We start from the raw sequence: 23,056 nt of genomic DNA, 5'->3' as shown, positions 1-23,056 counted from the left end.
TGCATACACACCTTGAAGGTGACAGTCAGGTCCAAACTATTTTGCAAAGTCTCCTATGATTGTCAGCAGCTCTCATTTTAATTACAGATCGTTAATAAATATAAAGAACAAATTGCTTAAATATATAAATAATAGAGAATGCACAAGTTAAATAAAGTTGCTTTCATTGATCTTAAATTTTGATAGCAATGGTAGTATGATGGCTACCAATTAAAATTAAGTTAAAAATGCACATTAAATGAAGAAAATAAACACAGCTTCTCTTTACTCCATTTATCATGTAATCATAGAAATGTAGAGCTGGAAGGGACCTCGAGAAATCATCAAGTCCAAGTAAACCCAGGCAGGAACCAGTGAACCTAGACCATCCCTAACTGGTGTTTGGCCAACCTGTTTTTAGAAGCTTCCAATGATAGGGATTCCACAGTCACTTCTTATCTTGCTGTGGCAGCTTGCTTGGAAGCCTATTCCAGAGCTTAACCATCCTTATAGTTAGAGAGTTTTAACTAATATCCCACCTAAATCTCCTTTGCTGCAAATTAAGCTGGTTACTTCTTATCGTGCCTTCAATTTGTCCCTGCACTCTTTATAACAGCCTCTAACAGATTTAAAGACTACTATCTGATCCCCACTCAGTCTTCATTTCTCAAGACTAAACATGCCCAGATTTTTAATCTTTCCTTATATGTCAGGTTTTCTAAACCTTTAATCACTTTTGTTGCTCTCCTCTGGACTCTCCCCAGTTTGTCCACATCTTTCCTAAAGTGTGGTGCCCAGAACTGGACACAGTACTCCAGCTGAAGCCTTACCAGCGCTGAGTAAAGTGGGACCTTTACTTCTGTGTCTTATGTACAACACTCCTGTGAATACACCCCAGTGTTTATGGTGATGTTGTCCTCTGAGAGTGGCAGGGTTTGGGGAAAGAGCAATAAATATGAAAACAATAAGGAACAGAAATACAATGGGAAATGAAAGGTGGGGTATTTAAATGGGTAGTTTTAAATTGTTGCACACCAAGTAATTTTAGTTTTAACATTACTAAAAATATTTAGTTTAGAGAAACAAGAAATGGTAGGCCAGCTCTTTGTAAATGTTCCTTTTACTGCCAATTCAGGGGGGTGGCTCTCACCACTTAGTTAGAGGGGTTCTTTTTACATACCTTAAGGGACACATGATCAAGACTACACAAAGGCCAAAACAGAACTAGATAAGTTCATGGAAGATAGGTCTATCAGTGGCTATTAGCCAAGATGGTCAGGGATGCAACCACATGCTCCGAGTGTCCCTAGTCTCTGATTGCCAGATGCTGAGAGTGACAGGGATGGATCCCTCAATGACAGCCTATTCCGTCCATTCCCTCTGAATGACAGGAACCTGGGCTAGATGGGACCATTGGTCTGATCTAGTTTGGCTGTTCTTATGTTCTAAAATTCTTATTCTAAAATAATCACAACAATTAACCATGACTGTTTTATTATTAAAGAAAGGAAAAGAAAACCTTAAACAAAACAACACAAATGACTGAACACAAATGATAAACTGACTACTTTTGTTACAATCTCTTTTATATGTCTCTCTGTGGAGAGCTTTAAACAGAGATTACACCCTTGAGAGTGTGCTGCCTTGCAGGGCACTTTTCTGTTGGTAAGTTAAGACCAAAGTGTATTATTTCCCAAAATTATTGTATTGGATTTTTGTACTTCATTAGATATTTAAAACTGTTTTTGTATGTGCAAAATAATTTGTTTGTTAATAATAACCAAAATAGTTTATATTTGGGCAAAATAAGCAATCCTAACTAAATCCTATAAAATTGAAGACGATATTTAAATTAGTTACTTAGAGGAAGCCATTTAAGAAGCTGTTTTCAAATAGGCCAGTTATGAATATTAACAATCTTAAATCCAGTTACATCCCATTGTTTCTCATTTACCAACGTTTAGCCCCTGTCTTGTCTCCAGGAATATATGGTCTAACTACTTGGTGATTAACAAGAGAAACTGTTAGTGATTTAAATTACAGCAGCATTTCAATTTTCCAACAAAATCATTGTGAGAATTTTAAATCTAATCCATTGGCAGTATCTTAGTTAACTTCCTCTCACCAATCCATTCTGAGGTCTTGGGGAGGTTCTCCTGAGGTTGGTTTCTTCTTGAATCTTCTCTGTTTTTCTTATCTCGCTGTGCCAGCTTGCTTGGGTAGTCTGATGTGGGGAGCAGGGGAGCAGAGGGTATGAGTTAGAAGTGCTCTCTTCAGTGTTTTATATCCTTCTTATTTTCATGAAATTATAGGTAAACACTTCTCTTTCAGCCTTGTTTAGATTCAAAGTCAGTTGCTATCACCAATTCATTGGCTTCATGCCTTTGGGGTCGTCTTTGGTGACACTTTCAGCTCCTGAACATGCAGTCTGCTTAATGAATATGCAACATTTCATAATTGCCTTTGTTCTTCTTATGGCAGGAAGACACCAGATAACTTTCAAAGCTAGTTTTAACTCATTCTTTTTATTCAGTTCATTCTCTGAGATATTCTTTCAATTTTATTAGAGTTTGACAGGAAATTAAATTCTGTATTTTTTATAAGAGTTTTCAGTTCCCAAAACAGTCTTCTAAAATAAATAACTTTTAGAAAGTCTTTAATGTAAGATGTTGATTCTACATGACAATTTTTGGAATGATGATTTTCTTGTCTTCCTGAATTGGGTGGTGGTTTGGTTGCACACTGCAAGTAATTAATTAATTCCCATTCAGATAAATATTTTATATTTAAATGGCTTCTTATATTAGTAACCAGTTATAACATGAAATGATCTTGCCATATTTGTACATAAAACATCTTATTATTCATATAACAATGATTTTAGGCAGTTATTATATGAAGGCTTGCATTTAGTACAAATATTTGCAAATATACATCTCAAAAGATGTTTGTCATTTCAATGTTTAAGAAATAAACAATAGTTTAAAACATTTCCAGCTACACACGTTTTTCATGGAGTTCAAAAACACAAGCAGAGCTTTTTCCTTTGGAAATTAAAGGGATTGGTGTGGCCACTTTGCAACCTAGATTTATGGCTCTGATAACACACACTACCGTTCCTTTTTACAGTTAGCCCTTGATTTAAAACATGAACATTTTACATTTGTCTTCTTGATTTTGCTTGTCCTTGGGACATAGAAGCAGAAACCTTTTGGAACGTCTTTCATTAGTTTTAACATTTTGTAACATAACTAGTTGAACGTATGTTTTGTTATGTTTCCAAGCATCTTGGCTATAACATACTTGCAGGCATATCTTAATGTTCAGTAAAGGCACAAACAAGTTTGTAAGGAGCTAATACAAAAATAAGGTCTGTTATAAGGATATTGCTCAATCTATTTTGTGTAACAAAGAAAAAGTTAAGAGGCGATTTGATCACAGTCTACAAGTATTTACATGGGAACAAATATTTGACAATGGGCTTTGAAATAACATAACACGATCCAATAGCAAGAAGTTGAATCTAGACAAATGCAGACTGGAAATTAGATGTACATTTTTAACAGTGAGGGTAATTAACCATTAGAACAACTTACCAAGGGTTGTGGTGGATTCTCCATCATAGGGAATTTTAAAATATGTTCTGGTTCAAACAGGAATTAATTCAGGGAAGTTCTGTGGTGTCGATTATGCAGGAGATCAGACTGGATGATAATAATCATCCCTTCTGGCTGTCAAATCTATGTAAGTAGAGCTGGGCTAATCATGCTAAAATAGATTAATAATATTAATAATACATCCAAGTTTGTTTGTTCAAAAAACTTGATTTGTTTCAGATGTACTCGCATCTCTTTTGGGTTTAATTTTATGAAATGTTGAGGGCTCATACAAGACATGCTAAGCTCATATAGAATGGGTATATTTATATGGTATATTCATTCCTTTCCCCAATCTTTGCATGTTTCTTGTTTTCTTACATTATGAGCTTTCAGAGCATGAATGGCATTTTATTATGTATTTGGAAAGCACCTAGCACATTGTGCATGCTACCGTAATCCAAAGAATCACCATATGAGAAGTGGCACTGCTAGACATCTTGGGGATGGGGTCCTTAAAACCAATCTCCAGTGCGCTGGCACAGATGGTATTAAATGAGCTAGACAAGGATGTGACCACAAACCTCTTGCAAAGAGGACCCATGCACACATTCATGATTACTTTGTGTCAATAATTGTGGAGATGACAGAAAATTAAATACCATATAATGCAATCCACTTTGTATATTTTCTATTGGATAGAACACTGCTTAGCATATCAGAGACAGAGTTTCCAGAGCTCTGACACAGAGGCAATTAAATAAATCCTGCAATGATCTGACTACACCCTTTGTAACTAGGATCACACATGCACACACACATGCTTCGTGAAAGTGACAGAGAATTAAATTTAAACTCTGAATCCAGACAATAAACCTTAGAGTAGCCTAACTATACTAGGATGGGTTCCTCTAAAGAAGTCTTGTGTGGCCCAGAAAGGAAAAAAATTGAAATCTAAAATTACCTAATCTTCTTTTATCTATTACCTTTCTCTGAGAGATTCAGAGCCCAGTGGCTTGTTCAAAGCCATCTCTTGATTATAAGAGCTATGCTCATTCAGTCATGGAACAGAAACAATACCTGATACTTAGTATGTGACCACATACTATCACAACTAACATATCACCACTAACATAGCTTAAATTTCAAGCCCTGAGTATAGAATACTTGGTTCAAACTGTGATTAATTGAGAGAGGAGAAATACATGACAAAATTAATTAACAAACTTTGAATAATGAAAAACCATGAGGAAAGAGTGTTCTGCTTGCAAATAGTCCATAAGATGAGGAAAAAGGCTAGATTGCTATGAATTATTCGTTCAGCTCTACTTAGGTCATTTTGCATTAATTTGAAGTTTATAAGGATCAGAAGGTGAAAAAAGCCAATTATTGGATCCAAGTTAGGAAATCAAATTCTGAAATAGAAAGGTGATCATGGTAAGTTGCTCAGGAAAAGATTAGAATTAATGTAATAAAAACGTGGATTACAATGATGGACCAAAAGACTAGAATAGAAAAGAGGATAATAATGACTGAATTAGAGGTAAAAATGTTAAAAGGGGAGGGAGATCTGGTGAATTCAACTGAGATTATCCAGTGTCATTTAATTCAGTAGATCAGGGAGAAGTCTGGTTGCAGATGTTTTCTGGTTGGAGGTACAGTCACAGAGTTCATTGAAATTATGATTATGCAAAATGAAGGGAAAACAATTATTTTAGAGCAGTCACGCTTTACAGAGTAGTGAAACGTTCTCTGAAACTGTCTTCCTGTATAGTACATCTACAATGTATATTGTCTGCACATTTGCTGCAATGAGTGCAATATATACCCTTTAAAATGTCATAAGAATTAATTTGTAATAGTGTAGCAGCCTAGAATGCTGCAGGTCTGAGTAGCAGAAGACAAGATAAGAATGTCAGGTGCAACCTGCCATCTTCAGTAAAAAGAAAAATATCCGAGCGCTGTATTTTTACAACTCTAAACCACAAAGTTTTGTCCAGTAAATAGTCTGTAGTACATACAACAGAGTAGTTGTGTGATATAAAGGGAGTCAAGAGGTCCCTCTGTAAGAAGAAATAACTGCAGGCAATAATTTAAAAAACAGTCTTGTTATGAAAAAGCAGAATTTAAGATTTCATTGCTTATGAAGAAGCCACAATTTGGACATGTAGAAGAACAGTGCATTCTCTCCTTGAGAATAAGAGATAAATTGACATTTTTTAGATGAATTAGACCACTTAGTTCAACAAGCATAGCCATGCCTAAAGATACTCTTTGCAACCTCCATAACCTTGAATGAAAAATCTTGGCTTTGCAATGGGGAAATGCTGTCTCCCCTTGCATGGATGCAGAGACATCTTTAAAAAGTGGAATCAATGTGATTCAACTGCACAAGATTTGGGCAGGATTTGGTGAACACACAAAGGGGTGCAAACCTACTGTGTATCTTACGGTCCAATTCCACAAAAGAAGTCCTTGTATCCATATACAGCAGGGCTTCGGAGCAAATAGGGGCAGTCCAGGGAAAGAGAAGGGGAAGTCTGGCGGATTCTCCAGTGCATAACTACAGCCTCAGGGCCACAGGATCAGCCACAGAGCAGCACTGCTACCACTGTGTGGACAATGGGGAGGATTCCTTACCCCAATCCCTTTGAACTGACCCCTGGCTCCTAGGATTTAGCTTTGATATAGAATTGACCCATTGTTCTTTTTTGACTGCAGTATTATTTTCGTAGGTGCCATCTTTTATACTGACAGTTTCCTCTAAATATTCAAAACACTCCACCACCATGTTTTAGCTACATGACCTCTGTTAATGTTAATGAGAGTCGGGAAACCAACCATCCTTCACCCAAAGTGCTATAAAATGTTCCTTCATCTCTGCTGTCCCTTAATAACATATCAACTCACTCAGGCACCAGTCACAAAGCCTTATGTTGTGGTTGGACTGAAAACATTAATTTTGTAAAATGAGAGCAGGTAGTCTTGATAGAGTACAAGACCCTGAGCAACATTTTTGAACTTTGTCCTTTCTTAAAATTGTTACCTTTTAAAACTAGCTTTGTCTCTTGTTTCTCTTGAAGCCACTATTGGTACATGCAGTAGGTTGATGTATAGAGCAGGCTGATGAATCTTTCCTTCTCTGGTGAGCATTATTGATGCCGCCTTGGCCTGATGACAGTGAATGAAAGTTGTGATCTCCATCCAATCCAAGAACTTTTACACATTTGCGGGGCTGCAGATCACCAGCTCCTAGAATAAGTGGTGAGGAGATGAGAGAAGGAGGATAGGTTCAGTGATTCCCTTCTCTCTTCCCTCCTGTTCCACAGGCAATAAGGAAATGAGAAAGTAATTAGGAGGGACAGATCTTTTTATATCTGTTGCATTCACCCTCAGCCCCTCAAGCTGTGGATTGGAAGGATAAACTGGGTCTCAGAGAGATCCATGGAGGTAGTGAGCAGTGAAAAGATCCCACCTGGACTGGAAGTTATCCAGCAGCAGTATCAAGAGGTTCAAATTTCCCATTCCTGATTATATCAGGACTATGCAGTTACATCATTGACAGTAGGGAAGGACAACCCTATAATGCAAAGCTAGTTGTATGAGGTTAATGGTATTTTTAAAAGAACACAATGGCTCCTTTGTTCCAGTGAAGTGGTAATGAAATCATTTGGATTATGAAATATATCATTTTACAAGTGAATATTTCCTTAAAACTACTTGAGCAAGGCTTTATTATTACTTCTTGTTATTACTGATAATAACTAGCACTTAGGGCTTGATACTATTGATTTAAATAGTAGTTGAGGTCATTCAGCAGCCAGCAGGATCAGGACATTACATAACACCTTCCATCCAACGTCCTCAGTGCACAGATGTTAATGCATTTAGCCACACAGCACCTTAGTGGGGAAAGTATCATCCCCATTTTGCAGATAAGGGAACAGAGAAGGCAGATTCAGTTGACATGCCCAAGGTCACACAGGAAGGCTATAGCAAAGCCAGGAATAGATTCCCTCATCTCCTTTATCTTAACCACAAAATCATCCTTCCTGTCTGTTAACATTAACTTTATCCATCCTATGCCAGTTGAAAAAAGTCTCTGTTCAAGAAGCCGCCTTGATGGTCAACTTTTCTTCATTATACTTATTGCAGGTTGAAACTGGAGATGTGGGGGATGTGTACAAAATTCGGATCAGCTGTGATGATTTGCCAGGCTTTGAGGGTTGGCATCTGAAGTCCTTTCACATGCAAGAGCTACATACTAAACAAGAAGTGAACTTTGACTGTAACTGCTGGCTCTCTCTTAACGGAGAACACAGGGAGCTGTTGAAAGAATTCCCTGCAGTGAATGAGAACCAGAAACCTTTACCAGGTAAAATATAACGGAGAAGATGGGAACAACATGAACCAGCCTTGGAAAAAAATCAGTTCAGCAAGTATTTAATCATTCTCTGTACTTGATATCTGTGGTGGTTCCACAACGACTCTGTTCACACAAGTGCTATGACAATACTGCACATTTTAAAACCTCTCCTAGTTAAATGACAAATTGGGTTTAACAGTTGTTAAATCTTGTGCATAACTCTAAATGTGCAAAACTGGAAAAATCTAATTATACTAGTAAAAGATAACTCACATAATTCAAAGCTGTGGCGGTCAATTTTGGTAGAATGCTTATCACAGCTTGAGTTACTGAAGTGGATATCAGAAATAATCATTACTGTACAATAAAGTTGGGCTGTAATTCCAAGGGCATTTTTATAATGTGGGAAGGTCCCACTTTTTCAGAGGGCCTCCCAAAATGTACCCATAAAATTAAAGATTGTAAAGCCTCACATTTGCTTATTACACCTGAAAGTCAAGAAGCTAGGAGCCCTACTGTAATGGTTTCTCTACGCTAAATGTTCTAACATGGTTAACATTGCTTGCTCCTATCTGAGCATCTGAAAACTGCTATGGATCTTAAAGGAAAGCTACACTGATTAATTATAACCTCTCATATAACTAAATATTAGCCAAGTAGTAATGTGTACTAATTATATATAGAAACATTTTTTAGAAGTTCATGTTACTATGTCACTATCTCCCTAAAGGGTAAACAGGGCTGCTGCCTTATTGATACTTCTCAGAACAAAGCTTCTCTGACAGTGTAGACTGGGCGAGAGAAATACAATCATATGCCCGCGTTATAAAGACAGGGGACTTTAAAAGGAATCATGTATCTTACAATGTTAAATGAGTTCATTAGATTTTCATTTACTACGTGCACTGTCATGCATTCAGATACTACATTACGACCATCCCTTCTGCTATAATTTGCATCATGTCAAGACAGGAGAGTGGCTTCCTTTGTGACGGTTACTTTATTATTATTATTATCACTATTATTTATTATCATGGAAACATTTATTTTTCTGACTGTCCATAACTGACCTCTCCTGAGTTCCTCCAGGGTCCCACAGAATAAAACAGAAATAATTTTTCCAAGTAGACTAGCACAAGAACCACACAGGGACAATCAAACTCCCACTGTTGTCAACGGAAAGACTCCCACTGACTTCAGTGAGAGCTGGGTCAGGTCCACACAGAAGAACTACTTCCTTTCTGTTCTAATTCCCATATAGCGCATTCTTTTTAGTTGTTGTTACTGTTATTTCTCCGATTTTATTAGAATATCTTTAAAGTATATTGCAGTTTTCCTTTAAGCATACACTTTCAATTTTGTCTGTTTTGTTCGAACAATATTCTTTCTTTGTATAGTCCACAAGTATATTGTCTCTATACACACGGGTGACCACTGGGGAGCAGAAACCTTTGCAAATGTTTATATCACTCTGTATGGCGAAAAAGGGGACACAGGTGTGAGGAAACTACATGAATCATTGGTAAAAGGAAGAAAATTTCAAAGGAACAAGGTAAAAAGACACAAAAGTTAAGTTTTTTTACAAACTCAAACAATAGCACTGTTTTCTGAATGTCTACCAATGGATTTTTTGACTGCAACTAATCACTAGCTCTTGATTCTAAGAGCAAAATTCTCCTTAAAGATCTTTGCAGCAGATCAGCTCCAGTATTCTGTTTCAGATTTATGCCTAGATTCTCCATAGGTAATAATCAGGGTTCTACATCTGCATGTGTCAAGCAGCTTATCTGAGTCATAACCCTTGTGATCATGCCTCTCAACTTTTTATGTCCCAAATGTGGGATGCAGTGGGTGACAAAGAACCAAAATTAATGTCATAAAAATGATTCATGCAGAAAACTTATATTGCTTTGAGATTCATTCCTTTAATGTAAATAACTGTTTTGATAATTGTAGTTTAATTATTATTTCTGTTGTTGATAATTTTCAACAACAAAAGTGAGGTAGCACCAAATCTGTGTGGAATGTAGGAACTAAAACAAGTGACATCCCTCAAAAGAAGAGATATTTGAATGTGACAATCTCAGATGAGAATTTTTACTTAAAGAAGAGAATGCACTGACAGAGTTTAAAAATAAGATAACCCTTTTTCATACTTACTCATCACCAAGCTTTAGTATTCTCAAGGAACAGGGAGTCTCAGATTTCTGTGAAATGATTTCATTTAACAATCACATCAACAACATAAAGGATGAAACTAGATTCAATCAGAGAACCCCCAGTCTGTCTGTCTCTACATGTCTCTCAAGCCCACTTCCTGTTAGTTACCGGCAGGGTCCGCAAGGTGGCTCTATACCATATTTCTATTAACTCAAATTTTTTTCAAGTAGTATCCCACTCAGGTGCCTCACGTCAGGGGCAAATGCACCTCTTGAGCCCTTGATCGGAGATTTCTAGCTAGCAGTGTCCGTTCGGCTCAGACATGCATCCTCAGCCTTCTTGTGGCAGACACCAAGGCTATATAGGGGTGTGCAGGTGAACTCCCTCAGCTCCTTCTGTATCGCCTTGACCTGTGATGGAACTCTAGCATTTCCACCTATAGCGTACTTGGCCTTCTGTTTTTTTTATTGCAGTTGTGTAGTTTATAGTTAATTAGCTAGTTAGGTGAGAAGATTGTTTTCCCCTCTCTTTTCCCCTTGGGAGACTTGTCTTCTCCTTATGGGTCATGCCTGTCTAATCAAGCTTCAAACTCTGCCTTTCTTCCCAGCTATACTAGTAAGCAAAGGGCACTCCAAGTGTGTCCATTATCTGGGGGAGTCTCACAGAAGTGTTCCTTCTGCTTGGCCCTAAAGTCCGGGACAAGAAAGAACAAGGAGATATAAAGCTCAGAGTGTTAACCATAGAATGCTCCCCGCAACTACTCTCTGAGATGGGTCAGGTGACATACCCCCCCATCCCTGTACATCTCTTCCTGCACAGATGCAGCATTCTGTAAACCTCAGGGAATCCTTCCCCTAAGGAAGGGAATCTTTGGAGCCAGCTGGAAATTAACCAGAAAGAGAAGCATGGACTTTCACTCGAAGGAGCCAGCTCCAAAAAAGACCAGATCCCCATTGAAGTCCTCAGTCTCTGAACATATTGTTGAGGCCAAGGATCTTCCTCCAGTATCGGTGGGCCTGTAAAGCCTCATAGCTCCAAGGACAAGAAGCATGGCTGTAGTAGGGCACTGATATCGTACACCGGTAAGAAGGGTAAGCACAGGGAACCATCAAGTTTGACCCTGCCATTGGCACTGAAGGATCCATTCAGTTGTTGGTGCCATCATGCACCTTAACGCAGTCATCGGTTCTGATGTAAGTTGTTCAGCCAGAGTTACCCTCAGTACCAAGCGAGCAATGGTGCCAGATGTCTACAATGCCAGCAATGTGCCCATTATCAATACCAGCAGCTTCAACTACCGCTACCTCGGCTGTGGCATCAGTCTCCAAGTGGCCATCCTGCAGCACAGGACTCCCCTTTGTCTTCAGTGGTTGCTCCCCACCCCATGGGAGGATGTGGAGGAAGAGGAAGAAGACTCCCAATCAGTCTCCTTGATTTCGGTGATTCTCCTACATACCCCTTAGGGAATCTGCTTTTGGCCAGCTGCAGGGAAGACCATGCAGGATACCAAGGATGGTGGAACCAGCCTTGAATACCATCCCCACTTCCTTATGGACCCCTGCAATGGCTCTAATGGGACCGACCCGTGGGCCGCCTATCAGCAGCAATTTACCAGACCACCAGTATCACCCCTCAGGAAGACCAGGGTTTCACACCCTCTCCCTCCTCCACCCCCAGAGGAGCACGAGGAACATGGGGCTATGGCAGATGAAGAAGCCACCCCTGAGACTCCCATTTCATCATCATTGCTGGATGAGGGGGTTATGCCTCCACCACTTTCCATGGCTAATGACTTCAGGCTGTTTCAGGACCTCATCAGAAGGATAGCAGATACCCTGTAGATCCCTCTGGAGGAGGTCAAGGATCTGCAACACAAGCTGCTGGCTATCTCGCAGTCAGCAACACCAGAGTGGTGATACCTATTAATGAGACTCTCCTGGATCTGGCTAAGATGGTCTGGTGAACACCTGCCGCTATTCCAACAATGTGCAAAAGGGCAGATAAGAAATGCTAGATGCCCTTTAAGGATTCTGACTTTTTGTTTTCCCATCCCCCACCCAACTCTCCAGTGGTGGATGTGGTGAATGAATGGGGTAAGAAGCACTTCTGGAGATCTGTTCCCCTATGGCAAGGAAAAAAAGTAGCTGGATCTCTTTGGATGAAAGTCATACTTGTCTACAATCCTGAAGTTCCAGCACACAAATTATCAGGCTGTCATGGCCAAATACTAATTACAACTAATTACAACAAGCTCACAGCTTTTATTGAGCAGCTGCCATATGACTGCAGGGAGCAATTTCAATCCATAGTTGTAGAGGGTCAACTATTGGCCAGAACAACTCTCCAGGCATTCCTAGATACCGCAGACACTGCTGCCAGGTCCATCTCCATGGCGGTAGTTATGTGCAGGATGTCATGGCTCCAACTTTCAGGGTTTCTGAGTGGTTCAGAGCATAAAAGAGGACCTCCCTTTTGATGGCCATAAGCTTTTCTCAGATACCAAAAACAACTCCCTGCACATGCTGAGGGACTCCATGGCTACCCTACATTATGTGGGCATTTATAGATCTACAAGCAAGAAACATTTTAGCAGGTCACAGACTGCATCAACTCTGTGTTCAATCATTGATGAAACTCCTGACAATTCTTCATCTCCTGTTTCAGGATATGGCTCTGTAGCAAGGTGCTGTGGCCTTCCTCTGAGCCTGGGCCCAAGAAAGGATCACGATGCCCCTGCTGGGCAGATCAGGGCCCTGCAGGCCAAGTATCCTGGGAGCAGAGGGGCAGAGCCAGGACAGGAAGGGAAAGTATAAAAGGCCAGCCTAGCAGCTCAGTCAGGGGGAAGCTGCTGCTGGAGAAGGATGTGTCTTCCCTGAGGCTGCGGTCTGAGCCTGATCCAGGTCCTGCGGCTGTGCAGAGGGAACACCCCACCGATTGGATCCTCCGAGGCCTGCCCGGATAGGGCCACTGGGCTCTAGTGACTGGATAGGGTCACTGGGCCCTAGTAGCTGGGAAGAGGTACCCAAGACCTCTGACTGGGAGAAACCCCCCAAGGCTGGCCCTGACTTAGAGGAGCTGCCCATCACCAGGGACCCACTGGAGCTGCCTGAACCCGGTGTGCCAGAGGACCCACCGGGACCCTGTGACCTGGAGAAGCTGCCATCCACTGACGGCCCCAAGGAGTTCCCAGACCTGCTGCTGGCTGACAATGAGGGACTAGTGGGACTCCCACTTGCTGTCTACTCCAGCAACTTGGAGGAAGACCCTTGGCTCCAGGTACCATATAGACCACTTTGCCATGCCTGCCCTGCTTGAGTGCCAGGGGCTACAGACTGTGTGAATATCCTGCCCTGCCTGGGGGCCAGGGCTAAAGATTCATAAGACGCTAGCTTTTTCCCCTTAAAGAGAGGCACTGTGGCCTTCCTCAGAGGCTGGACCAGGGCTAAAGACTCATAAGACGCTACTTTTTCCCCTTAAAGAGAGGCACTGCAGCCTTCCTCAGAGCCTGGGCCGTGTCGTCAGCCTATAGGCTCCTTGATTCTGGGGAATAGAGACTTCCTGCTCTGTGGATGTGCAACAGATAGATCTAAAAGGGCTCCTATCTCTGCTCAAAGACTTTTGAAATGGCTATCGGGTTCTATCTCTACCTGTTATGATTCTGCAGATGCTCAGCCCCCTGTCCCTGAAGGGGGTAGGAGCACAATCAACCAGATCACAGGCAACATATACTACATTTTTTGAAGAATGTTCCAGTATCCGAGATGGGTAGAGCTGCTACCTGGACTTCAATCCAAACAATTTCAAAGCATTAAGCCCTGCTCCATGTCATCAGATCTGAGGAGGCACTTGGCTCTGCAGTACTAACTTCGGAACTAACTGGACCTGTTCTGAAGCTACCCCCTCCTGGGAATACTACTAGGAAGTCATGTGAAGTGAAGCGCACCCATAAGGACACTACTCAAAGAAGAAGGCAAAGTTACTCACCCTTTGCAGTAACTGTAGTTCTTTGAGATGTGTATCCCTATAGGTACTCTCCTACCCATCCTTCTTCCCTATGCTTCAATTGTTCCCTAGGTAGAGAAGGAACCGAGGGCAGTTCACCCACACACTTTTATATAACCACGGTGTCTGCCATGAAGAGCCATAGGGTGCATACATGAGCCAAATTGATGCTGCTAGCAAAAAATATCCCATGAATGGCTTGAGCAGTGCATGTACAGCTGAAGTGGTGCACCCCTAAAGGGAGACATCTTGAATAACTATAGTTACTGCACAAGGTGACTAACTCTTCCTTCATGCACAGAATTTTCCTTGTATTGCCTTAATTTAAGAACCAGTTACTTAATGGTACTTGTAATCTGGCTGGCAAGTCTGAATTACAAGAAATGGATATTTTATGACCTGAAAGCGTTTTTAATATTAGTGAAAAATAAATTACTTTTGTATTACTTTTATACAAAAAATAGTTGACAAGCTGTATAGCACTTTGGTAACCATAGAGTTTTCTTCACAGAACTGTTTGCTAATATGGCCATTCTAAGTGCCTTGTAATTTCATTTATTAAGATCCCATAGCGCATAAATCTCTTTTTTATCATTATTATCTGAAACTGTTATTGTTAAAACTCCAATTGTTTTCAACTTGATTCAATACTGAGAGGCTGCAAACATTTCATTGCAGCTAATGAAAACTTATTGACCATTGTTATCCACACTGGGATCCGCTGGGTAGTGTACAAAGCAGATAGGATTTCTATAAAATGAGAAGAATGCACTGCACAAACCTGTCCCAAATCATATAGATTTAGTGCTGCATTACATTTCCTCTTTCGACTCCTCTCTCCCCATGTCTTCTTTTCCTTCTCTTTCCCTTTCCCCTTTCCTTTCCTGTACTTCTTTCCCTACCCTTCCTTCCCTGTTGATCTGTCCATTCTGTTCCTCTTCCATCTTTGACTTCCCCATCTTTCTCTTTCATCTCTGTCTGTATTTCTTTTTCTCTCTCCTACCCTTTCCTCCCTGCTCCTTTTCAGTCTTCTTTTCCCTCCTTTCTTGCCATGTGGTACACAAAACAAAAGACAGGCTTCTCTGCTTTTTAAGAGAGAATTCAGGATTTTAGAAAACCATGTCTCCCAATGTGCAAGCTTTTTCCAGAATGTTCACTTCTCTCTGGAACCCTACTAATGCATATTTGCATAATAGATGCCAGAAGCCAGAAACTCACAGTGAGTATATCAGAACCAAGATCTTCTAGTGATTCTTTAGTATCCAGAAGCACATTGCAGCATTATTTGGAATGACTGATGAAATGTCCAACACGAGCCAATGATCAAATGAGCTTGCAGCCATTACTAATGATGGACCTGAGCAACAATGTTTGGAATCTAATCAAGAACAGAAATTTGCTATTCAGAGAGGGGATTTTGTTTTCAGCCATTATAGATATAAACCAGCCATGAAGTTCAGATCTTGATCCTGATCTAGATCCAGGTTCAAGTTTCCCCTGAAGTTCATGCATATTCAGATCCAGGTTTTTGGTTTAAGTTCATCTCTAGTTATTATATTTTGCATTTACACTGTGTGTGTATGTGTGTGTATTTTTAAGAGCAAGCATTCCATTTTTGCTGCTTTTCAAAGTATTTTTCCTTTTTGCAGATGGATTCATTTTTAGTAGAAGCAGTTTCTCTGAGCCATTTGCAAAAGGTAGTTGTAGGACATGATGGAGAAGGATATGGCGCTGGAATGTACCTCAAGATGATAACAATCAAGGAATCGCAGGACTCAGATGAAGAATGGATCTTTCCATGTTGGAACTGGCTTGATACTCATCTGGGAATATGTGAGACTGTTTGTGAGATTGTAACAATAGGTAGGTCCTTATGCAACAAGACTGAAGTCAATGGGAGTTCCACCTGCTTACATCAGATTTGAATTTGGCTGAAGGTTTTTAAAATTGCTATCATTTCTTTATTTTGCTCTTTATTTTGTAAATATCGCCATTTTCAGCATGATTTTACTATAATAGCAAAGCCACAGACTGGTAAGGTCAGATATAATATAATCTAATGCTGTATAGTGCACTGTGCATAGAGTAATAGTCCTCTGAATTAAATTTAGCACATTACAATTAATGATTTAACAGGGGATTAGAATGTGAGAAGCAGGACTCATGGGGATAAGTGGCTTAAAGTTGAGTTTTAATGCAGTAGTTTCAGTCTGTTGGGAGTTGGTTTCGAGTCTAGGGAAAAAGTTAGTTTAGTGATCTCAGCTTAGTCCTTATCTGTGGGCATTAGTCCACGCCACAAAGCTACTGCACTGTTAAGTAGTACTGTCTCTCTGCCCAGATGAAGCCCATCATGGCAGAAGGACTGCAAGTCAAAACCAAGGTGTATGTGGAAGAAAGGCATTGGGAGGGTTTTTTGCCTTTCTCTGCAGCATGGGGCAAGGGTCACTTGATGGTGGATTATCTGTACCTTGAAGTCTTTAAACCACGATTTGAGGACTTTAATAACTCAGTCATAGGGTAGAGGTCTATGACAGGAGTGGGTGGGTGAAGTTCTGTGGCCTGCATTGTGAAGGAGGTCAGACTAGATGATCATAATGGTCCCTTCTGACCTTATAGTCTATGAGTTTATGGGAGGTGGACAGCTTCACACTTCCAAACAAGATGTAAAATTCATCAAACCCATTTAAAAATGCGAGGAAAGAAAAGTGCTGTAATCAGATGTTGTACCCTATAAAAATAATTCCAAGAAGATAGTTACACCAAAGTAAATGAACCTCCCAAGTGAGATCAGTGAGGAAAAAGATGATTTAAAAGAACAAGTAGAAAAGTGAAAAGCAATGTGTCTATGTCAGATATCTTTAGAATCCACCATGTAGTTTTCTAGACTCACTGAAGGTAGATTTCTCTGTGTTGTGTTATTTATCAGTTCACAACTTAAAATAATTTAAACATACATATAGGATGTTTACATAGGATCATTTAAACAGATTCCAAAATTAAAGGTGCCAATGTAACAGACCTGGAATTATTCAGAGGGTTTTTAGCATTGCTGTATGAGGATCTGGCTAATGTGGGTTTGGAGCACATATTTTATATGTTCACCTCTCAGTATCTTACAACATATCCTTATTTAAGGTCTGATTGCAAGTGGGGATTTCATTGATGCTATTTGCTATGTACCAGATGTTGTTATGGTTCAGACTACTAGTGTTTCTAAATGACATAAGTGATATAAGTCAAATAGCGAGTTAGTGACATTGATGACTTCTGTGAGAACAATTAATTAGGGTTATGAAGGAGGCTGTGTGTTCTTTAAACATTAATTCAAAAAAGGACAGTAAAAACAACTTGACATCCAGAAAAAAATTCTGTAAATCTAAAGTTTGAAACAAAACATCAAGGTTAAATTCTTGGTGAAAAAATAGAATAAAGGTACTGATGTGTTATTCTTAGTGAACTGTTGCCATAGATACAGCATAACCTGCAAATACAGCTGTGTGTGTACTGTAAAGCCTATGGTCTTAATATATTATGCCTTTCTCTCATGTTGTCTTCTTTCCTTTTTCTCTTTCATCATTTTTAAAGGTAAAAGATTGATTTCTAGTTCTAAACTGCCACAAATCAACATGCAGTCCTCAGGTCTGTGGCTAATGGACATTGCTGGATCTGACTTCAACACTGAAATGGATCCAATACAACTTTCTTTCATCTTTTATGGAGACCTGAATCACAAAGAGTTGGCACTTCAAATTACAGGAAAAGCAACTCAAATCAAAGTAGTTCACCCTTTCTTTATTACCAGAAAACTTTTAAGAATCATGTACTTAAAACCCTGTACAAACAGTTTAGATGGGCCGAATTTCCAACATGACTTCTAAGCCTGTCTGTACAACTTGACATCTGCAGTCATTTTTGTCTACAAATGACAGGACTTGCACATGCCCAGTGACATTTGCATTAACAAATCCTGCCTGATTTTCAGGGTTTTTCAGTGTGTTTGCATGAGAAAATTCTGTGATTTGCTAGTGCATATGGTTGTGCATGTCAGACTGCAGGCACAGATATACAGGCCAGGTTGAAGACCTTCTGAAAATATGGTCCTTCATAATTTAAGCTACAAATATGGTGACAGAGATATCAAGGAGCTTTTCTGGGGTCAGGAGTTGATAGAGTAAAATGTCCTTGTCCATTATCTTTCCTACACCTCATCATTCATCTAATTCTTCCTCCCTTCTATGTTTCTCATTCCTAACTGCCTTCTCTCTTCATCCTATATTTACACCCATTCCATTCCTTGCCTCTTTTACTTTCTATAGCTTTCTCTCATGCCCTTCCTTTCTTTTTCCTTTGCCCAACTCCTAGTTGCCCCATCAGTGTCTTCCTTCCTCCTCCCTTATGCCACTCTTTCATTCTCCCCGCCCCCCTTCTGTCTCCTTTCCCTTGCACTTGCAGCTGATTAAAACATCAACAAATCTTTGAAACCCACTTTCAATCAGTAGAGAACCTCTCATTACCCCGCACCCTCACTTCTTTTTGGGAATTATACACTCTTCTCTGATGCGGGGGCTATTCTTGTCCCTATAGCACTTATTGACACTCCACTCTGCTCTGCACATGCTACAGACATAGTGGGGAGTGGAACAGTAATTAATATGAACACTGCTGAAGCAGACCCAGAATTGGAGTAGCTCCTAACATGGCAATAAAGGGGGGAGAAAAGCCTCCACTCTGGGCATAGTCCACAAAGGACCTCTTACAGATTTAATTTAAAAAACTGAAATATTTCTTTATCTGTTGCCCTTTAATGTACACAAGTGCTAAGAATTTTCCTCAGTGCACGCAACACACCAACCTTGGCAGCCCTGCTTATAACACTGCTTGGGGAAGCATTTCTTTTTTATTCTCTAGAGGGCAGGTTGAAATTAATATACTTGAACTTATCACTTACCCCAAATTGCATCTCCAAAGCAGAACATTTTGAAGTACCTTATTGGTGGATTATCAACCAAAAGTATAAAGATTGTTTATGCTGGAGTGTGGTGATGGCTATTAGCATGCCTGTCTTTGATCTGTGAGTAATCATAGGCCTCGCTGAATCTCTTGTGTATGCTGGCCACCTTTCATTCAGGTTAAATGAGGGAGCGATTAAATGCCCCTTTGAGAGAGAGCTGAAACAATAGAAATCATTGGCCAAGGCATTGGACCTCCTGAGAAGGCCTGAGCAAGAACTAATTCAGGGGCAATAAGAGGGGTTTCCTTGGGACTGATGAGGCAGGCGCATTGATTGGTGGAGCTGTGGGTGTCACAAGCAGACAGGATCAGAAAACTAGGAAAACACTGGTGAACGTGGACCTAGGAGGAAGCCGGGGGGGGGGGAGGGAGGGGGGGAGTTTCTTTTGGACACAGTACTGGCTGGAAAGGAGGCTTGGATCTGTGAGCAAGGAAATGGTCTCCTGCTGTGGTCAAGGAAGCAGGACTTTGTGTACACTCTATGTAAATAAACAGGATTTGCACCAAAGAACTATCAGAATCTATCATCAATTTCTCTTCCTACCAGAAACCACCCAGCACGACCCCAAATATTGGCTAACTGCTTGGGCCAATGGGCACCAATATACTCCGATTTCCTCAGTGGATAATATGAAAGTAGTACCTAGTGCCACATTGAATGAACTGCCTTTTTGGCTGGTAGGCATGGTCTAATTTGGGTAGCACAGTAAGTAATCAATAGTTCCCAAACTGTGGTCTGTGGAGCACTTGCTGGTGATTAATGGACAGCAGACACATCCTATTTCACACACTGCTGCTCCTCCTGGCTCCCAGCTGCTTCTACAGGCATCAGAAAAGCCTGGATACCTATCAATAGGAGCTGGAAACAACAGGGACTAAGTCTGGCAGTGTTCCCCCAGGGCCCTTTGCTAAATAAAAGGGATATGAAAGCGGAGATGTTCATCAAGGTGAAGAGAATGAAATAGACAGGCAGCATGTCCAGGGAACCAGATAGCTGAGCAGCTTGTGTAAAGAAGGGAAGGAGGGGAACAAAGGAGGGAAGAGAGAAACAGATGGGAAGTAGAGATGAATCCAAGAGTAAAAAGAGACAATGTGCTTGCCGATTGTTTCCTCATAAGGACAAAAGAGTTATTGCCTTTAAATATAAGTTACAAACACATGAGCACTTTCCTAGTGTTACTTATCCATGCAGTGACATAGCCACAGGGACATTGTACATCACTAATGGGAGCTGAGGTGATCTGTTCAGTCACAATGCAAGGAGAAGCACTCCAGAGGATAATCTGTCCACTAAAATGTGGTCCACATTAGGGAGAACCCTTTAAATGAATGCATTGATGTGTTTTCCTAATTACGTAGCCTACTCAAAATTAGATTAATTGACTTTAAAATTTCCAATTAACTACAACAGCAGTTGTTTTTCTGTCTGTTTTAGGAAACATATTTTTCATGGGATTCATGGTCTGGTAACTCAGATTTGAAGAATACTTGACTTTTACATTGTATTGTTACCAAGTTGAGATGAGCCATTTGGTCACTTTCTAATCAATAAGATGTTTACAAACAGTCCACTGCATCACTGTAAATTATAGTGTCTAATTTTGTTCTGTGTACAATTTTCCCCACTGACTCTTATGAGAAAGGTGACCAATTCTCTGGTATTAAGACCTCTAGTGAGCCATTTAGCTCATGCAGTTAGCAAATCAATTTTGTGTTGTTTAAAAAAGCAACAAAAAGTAACAATTATAAAACTGCCACATTCTTTTAACCACTGAGATTTGCTATGTTATTGCATATAGCTGACAAGCGTATTAGATCTGGCACTGCTATAGGGATACTGCATTTGACTTCTCTTTTTCTCACATAGGATGAACTGGCAGACATTGGCTCAATCTACAAGATTCGGATAACTGGCCCACACACCAAGTTAAATCAGCCTTGGCACTTAAACTTACTTCATATGAAGCACACAGGCACGAACCAGGAGATGTGGTTTGCTTTCAACTGCTCGTTCAAACCTAATGAAGACAAATGTGTGGAACTGCCAGCTTTCTATGCAGACCAGGATCCTTTGCCTGGTAATTTAAGCTCTTTTTCCTCACTGAGGATCAGGTTCTGTCCTTAGATGAATGTGAGCTTCTTGTGTTGATTGCAGTACATGCTGTGTGCAGGTTTCCAAGACAAGAATTTTGTCCTAAGAATGTAATATGATAAATGTACATCAAAAGCAAGAAAAGGCAACATTTCCTTTCTCTAGAAAGGAAGTCAGACCAATGAAGTCAGTCTTGGGGGAAAATAATAGATTTATTGATTGAGCAGAGTAAAACAGGTCATAGTAAATCAACTGAATAAATGTATGATGTATTATGTAGTATATGATGTTAAGCTATCCTGACTATAAGTAAGGAATAGATTACCTAGAAATGTTTATTTTTTTAGGAATGTCAAATATGCAAAGACCCAATACAAGCCAGTGAAAAGGTTGTTTAAAAAGAACAGTCCACAAATTTCAATTGTATTAGATAGTGTTTTATTGATGTTCATGAGAAATGTATGGTACAGCAAATATTACTACAAAAGAAAATGTTATATTAATTTGCACAACTCTAGTTTTTCTGCAAATTTTTCAAATAGTAAGAGAAGCAAATTATTGAGCTGTATGGTGTCACAAACATGACAAGTTGATTATTACCTCGGAAAATATAGGTAGAGAAGCCTGTTGCATACTGATAACTTTCATCCATAGCCATTTAAGAAGAAGCTTCCCATCTATCCAATTAATTAAAATAAAGAGAAATGATAAGGATAGTATAGATCATATACTGAAACTATTAGCAACAGTGAAGAGGTTTATTGACTGAGACTATAGTAGAGAGGATGTTGTATTAACTAACCAAAAGTTGCTGGAAAAAACTGGGAGTTCTCTTTGCACCCAGAAATATTCCACGTGAACTTTTAAAATCCTCTCTGTAAGAAACTTTTCTTAACCTTTTTATCGCAACTGGAACTTGAACAAATCAACAAAACACAGTCAAACTCTTTTACATCACTGACTGCAAGTTGGTATGCAGAATATTGTGTGGTTAGGAGCCAAAAAATGTTCTTCCTAGGTTTTGATCATCCAGATTCACAGTAACAGCTGAAGGTGATACACACAAACTACAATCAGCATGAATCATGAGGAAACAGAAGTCATGACCTCATGCTTTGAGAACAAAACACAGGCCTCTATCACCTGCATGAAAAGGATTCCTTTAACCTCTCAGTGGTTTTAGGGCTGACTTACTGATTTAAGGCCAGCCACAAAATTGCAAGGCTAAAAGAAATCAAAATTCAAATACTAATCAAAATGCTTCTGAGTACATAAAACAAAAAAAAAGTTTCCAGATGTGCTAATTCAGAACCCCAAGAAATTCGAAAGCAGAAATGATGTCAATGGGGTGTTTGTTTTCATCCACCTCCTAGTTTTCACTTCCTGATTGTCTGAGACAATGTAGAACTGTGTGAAAATTCAAATTTGTGCTTTGTGAATTTTTCCCAAGCTTTGTATACAAAGGCCCAGACTTTGTATACAACCTAGATACTGTTATTATATGCCTCATGAGCCCAATACAAAATGCGAAGTCCTCAATCCTGCATACCCTTCTGCATGTCAATAATGCTATGCATGTGAATAGGCCCACTGGGCTTATGTGTATCTTCCAGATCAGAGTCAATGCAGTGTGTGTGCTATATATGTGATTTTCTATATGGGAAAGTGTTGTTTCAGGGTCAGTGTTTTACATTTCCTGGTCATCGTACTAATTCAATCTACATTTTCTAAGAAACAGTGAGCTTTTCTTTGCATGCCAGTTTGCTTACTGGTGAGAAGGGTGCTCTAGAATTTTATTTTATTTCAATCATTCATGTCCTGAAATCCTAATAAATCCTTTGGGAGCACAAG

At 39.8% G+C, this 23,056-nt stretch overlaps 1 protein-coding gene across 1 annotated transcript in view; it reads left to right on the top strand.

Moving 5' to 3' along the window:
• Positions 1 to 23,056, top strand: part of RP1 (RP1 axonemal microtubule associated) — a 307,648-nt gene that overhangs the window by 202,333 nt on the left and 82,259 nt on the right. The window contains exons 33-37 of the mRNA XM_067553867.1: positions 7,731 to 7,950; positions 9,339 to 9,493; positions 15,753 to 15,966; positions 17,689 to 17,879; positions 20,981 to 21,191. Coding sequence (XP_067409968.1) covers positions 7,731 to 7,950; positions 9,339 to 9,493; positions 15,753 to 15,966; positions 17,689 to 17,879; positions 20,981 to 21,191 — 991 coding nt within the window. The remainder of the gene's footprint in view (positions 1 to 7,730; positions 7,951 to 9,338; positions 9,494 to 15,752; positions 15,967 to 17,688; positions 17,880 to 20,980; positions 21,192 to 23,056) is intronic.

The sequence above is a fragment of the Emydura macquarii genome, unplaced genomic scaffold (genome assembly GCF_026122565.2).
Source record: "Emydura macquarii macquarii isolate MOO-44397 ecotype Brisbane River unplaced genomic scaffold, CSIRO-AGI_Emac_v2 contig_1477, whole genome shotgun sequence".
In the NCBI taxonomy this organism is placed as follows: domain Eukaryota; kingdom Metazoa; phylum Chordata; order Testudines; family Chelidae; genus Emydura; species Emydura macquarii.
The sequence above is the reverse complement of the archived record's forward strand: the minus strand, read 5'-3'. Positions and strand labels throughout refer to the sequence as shown.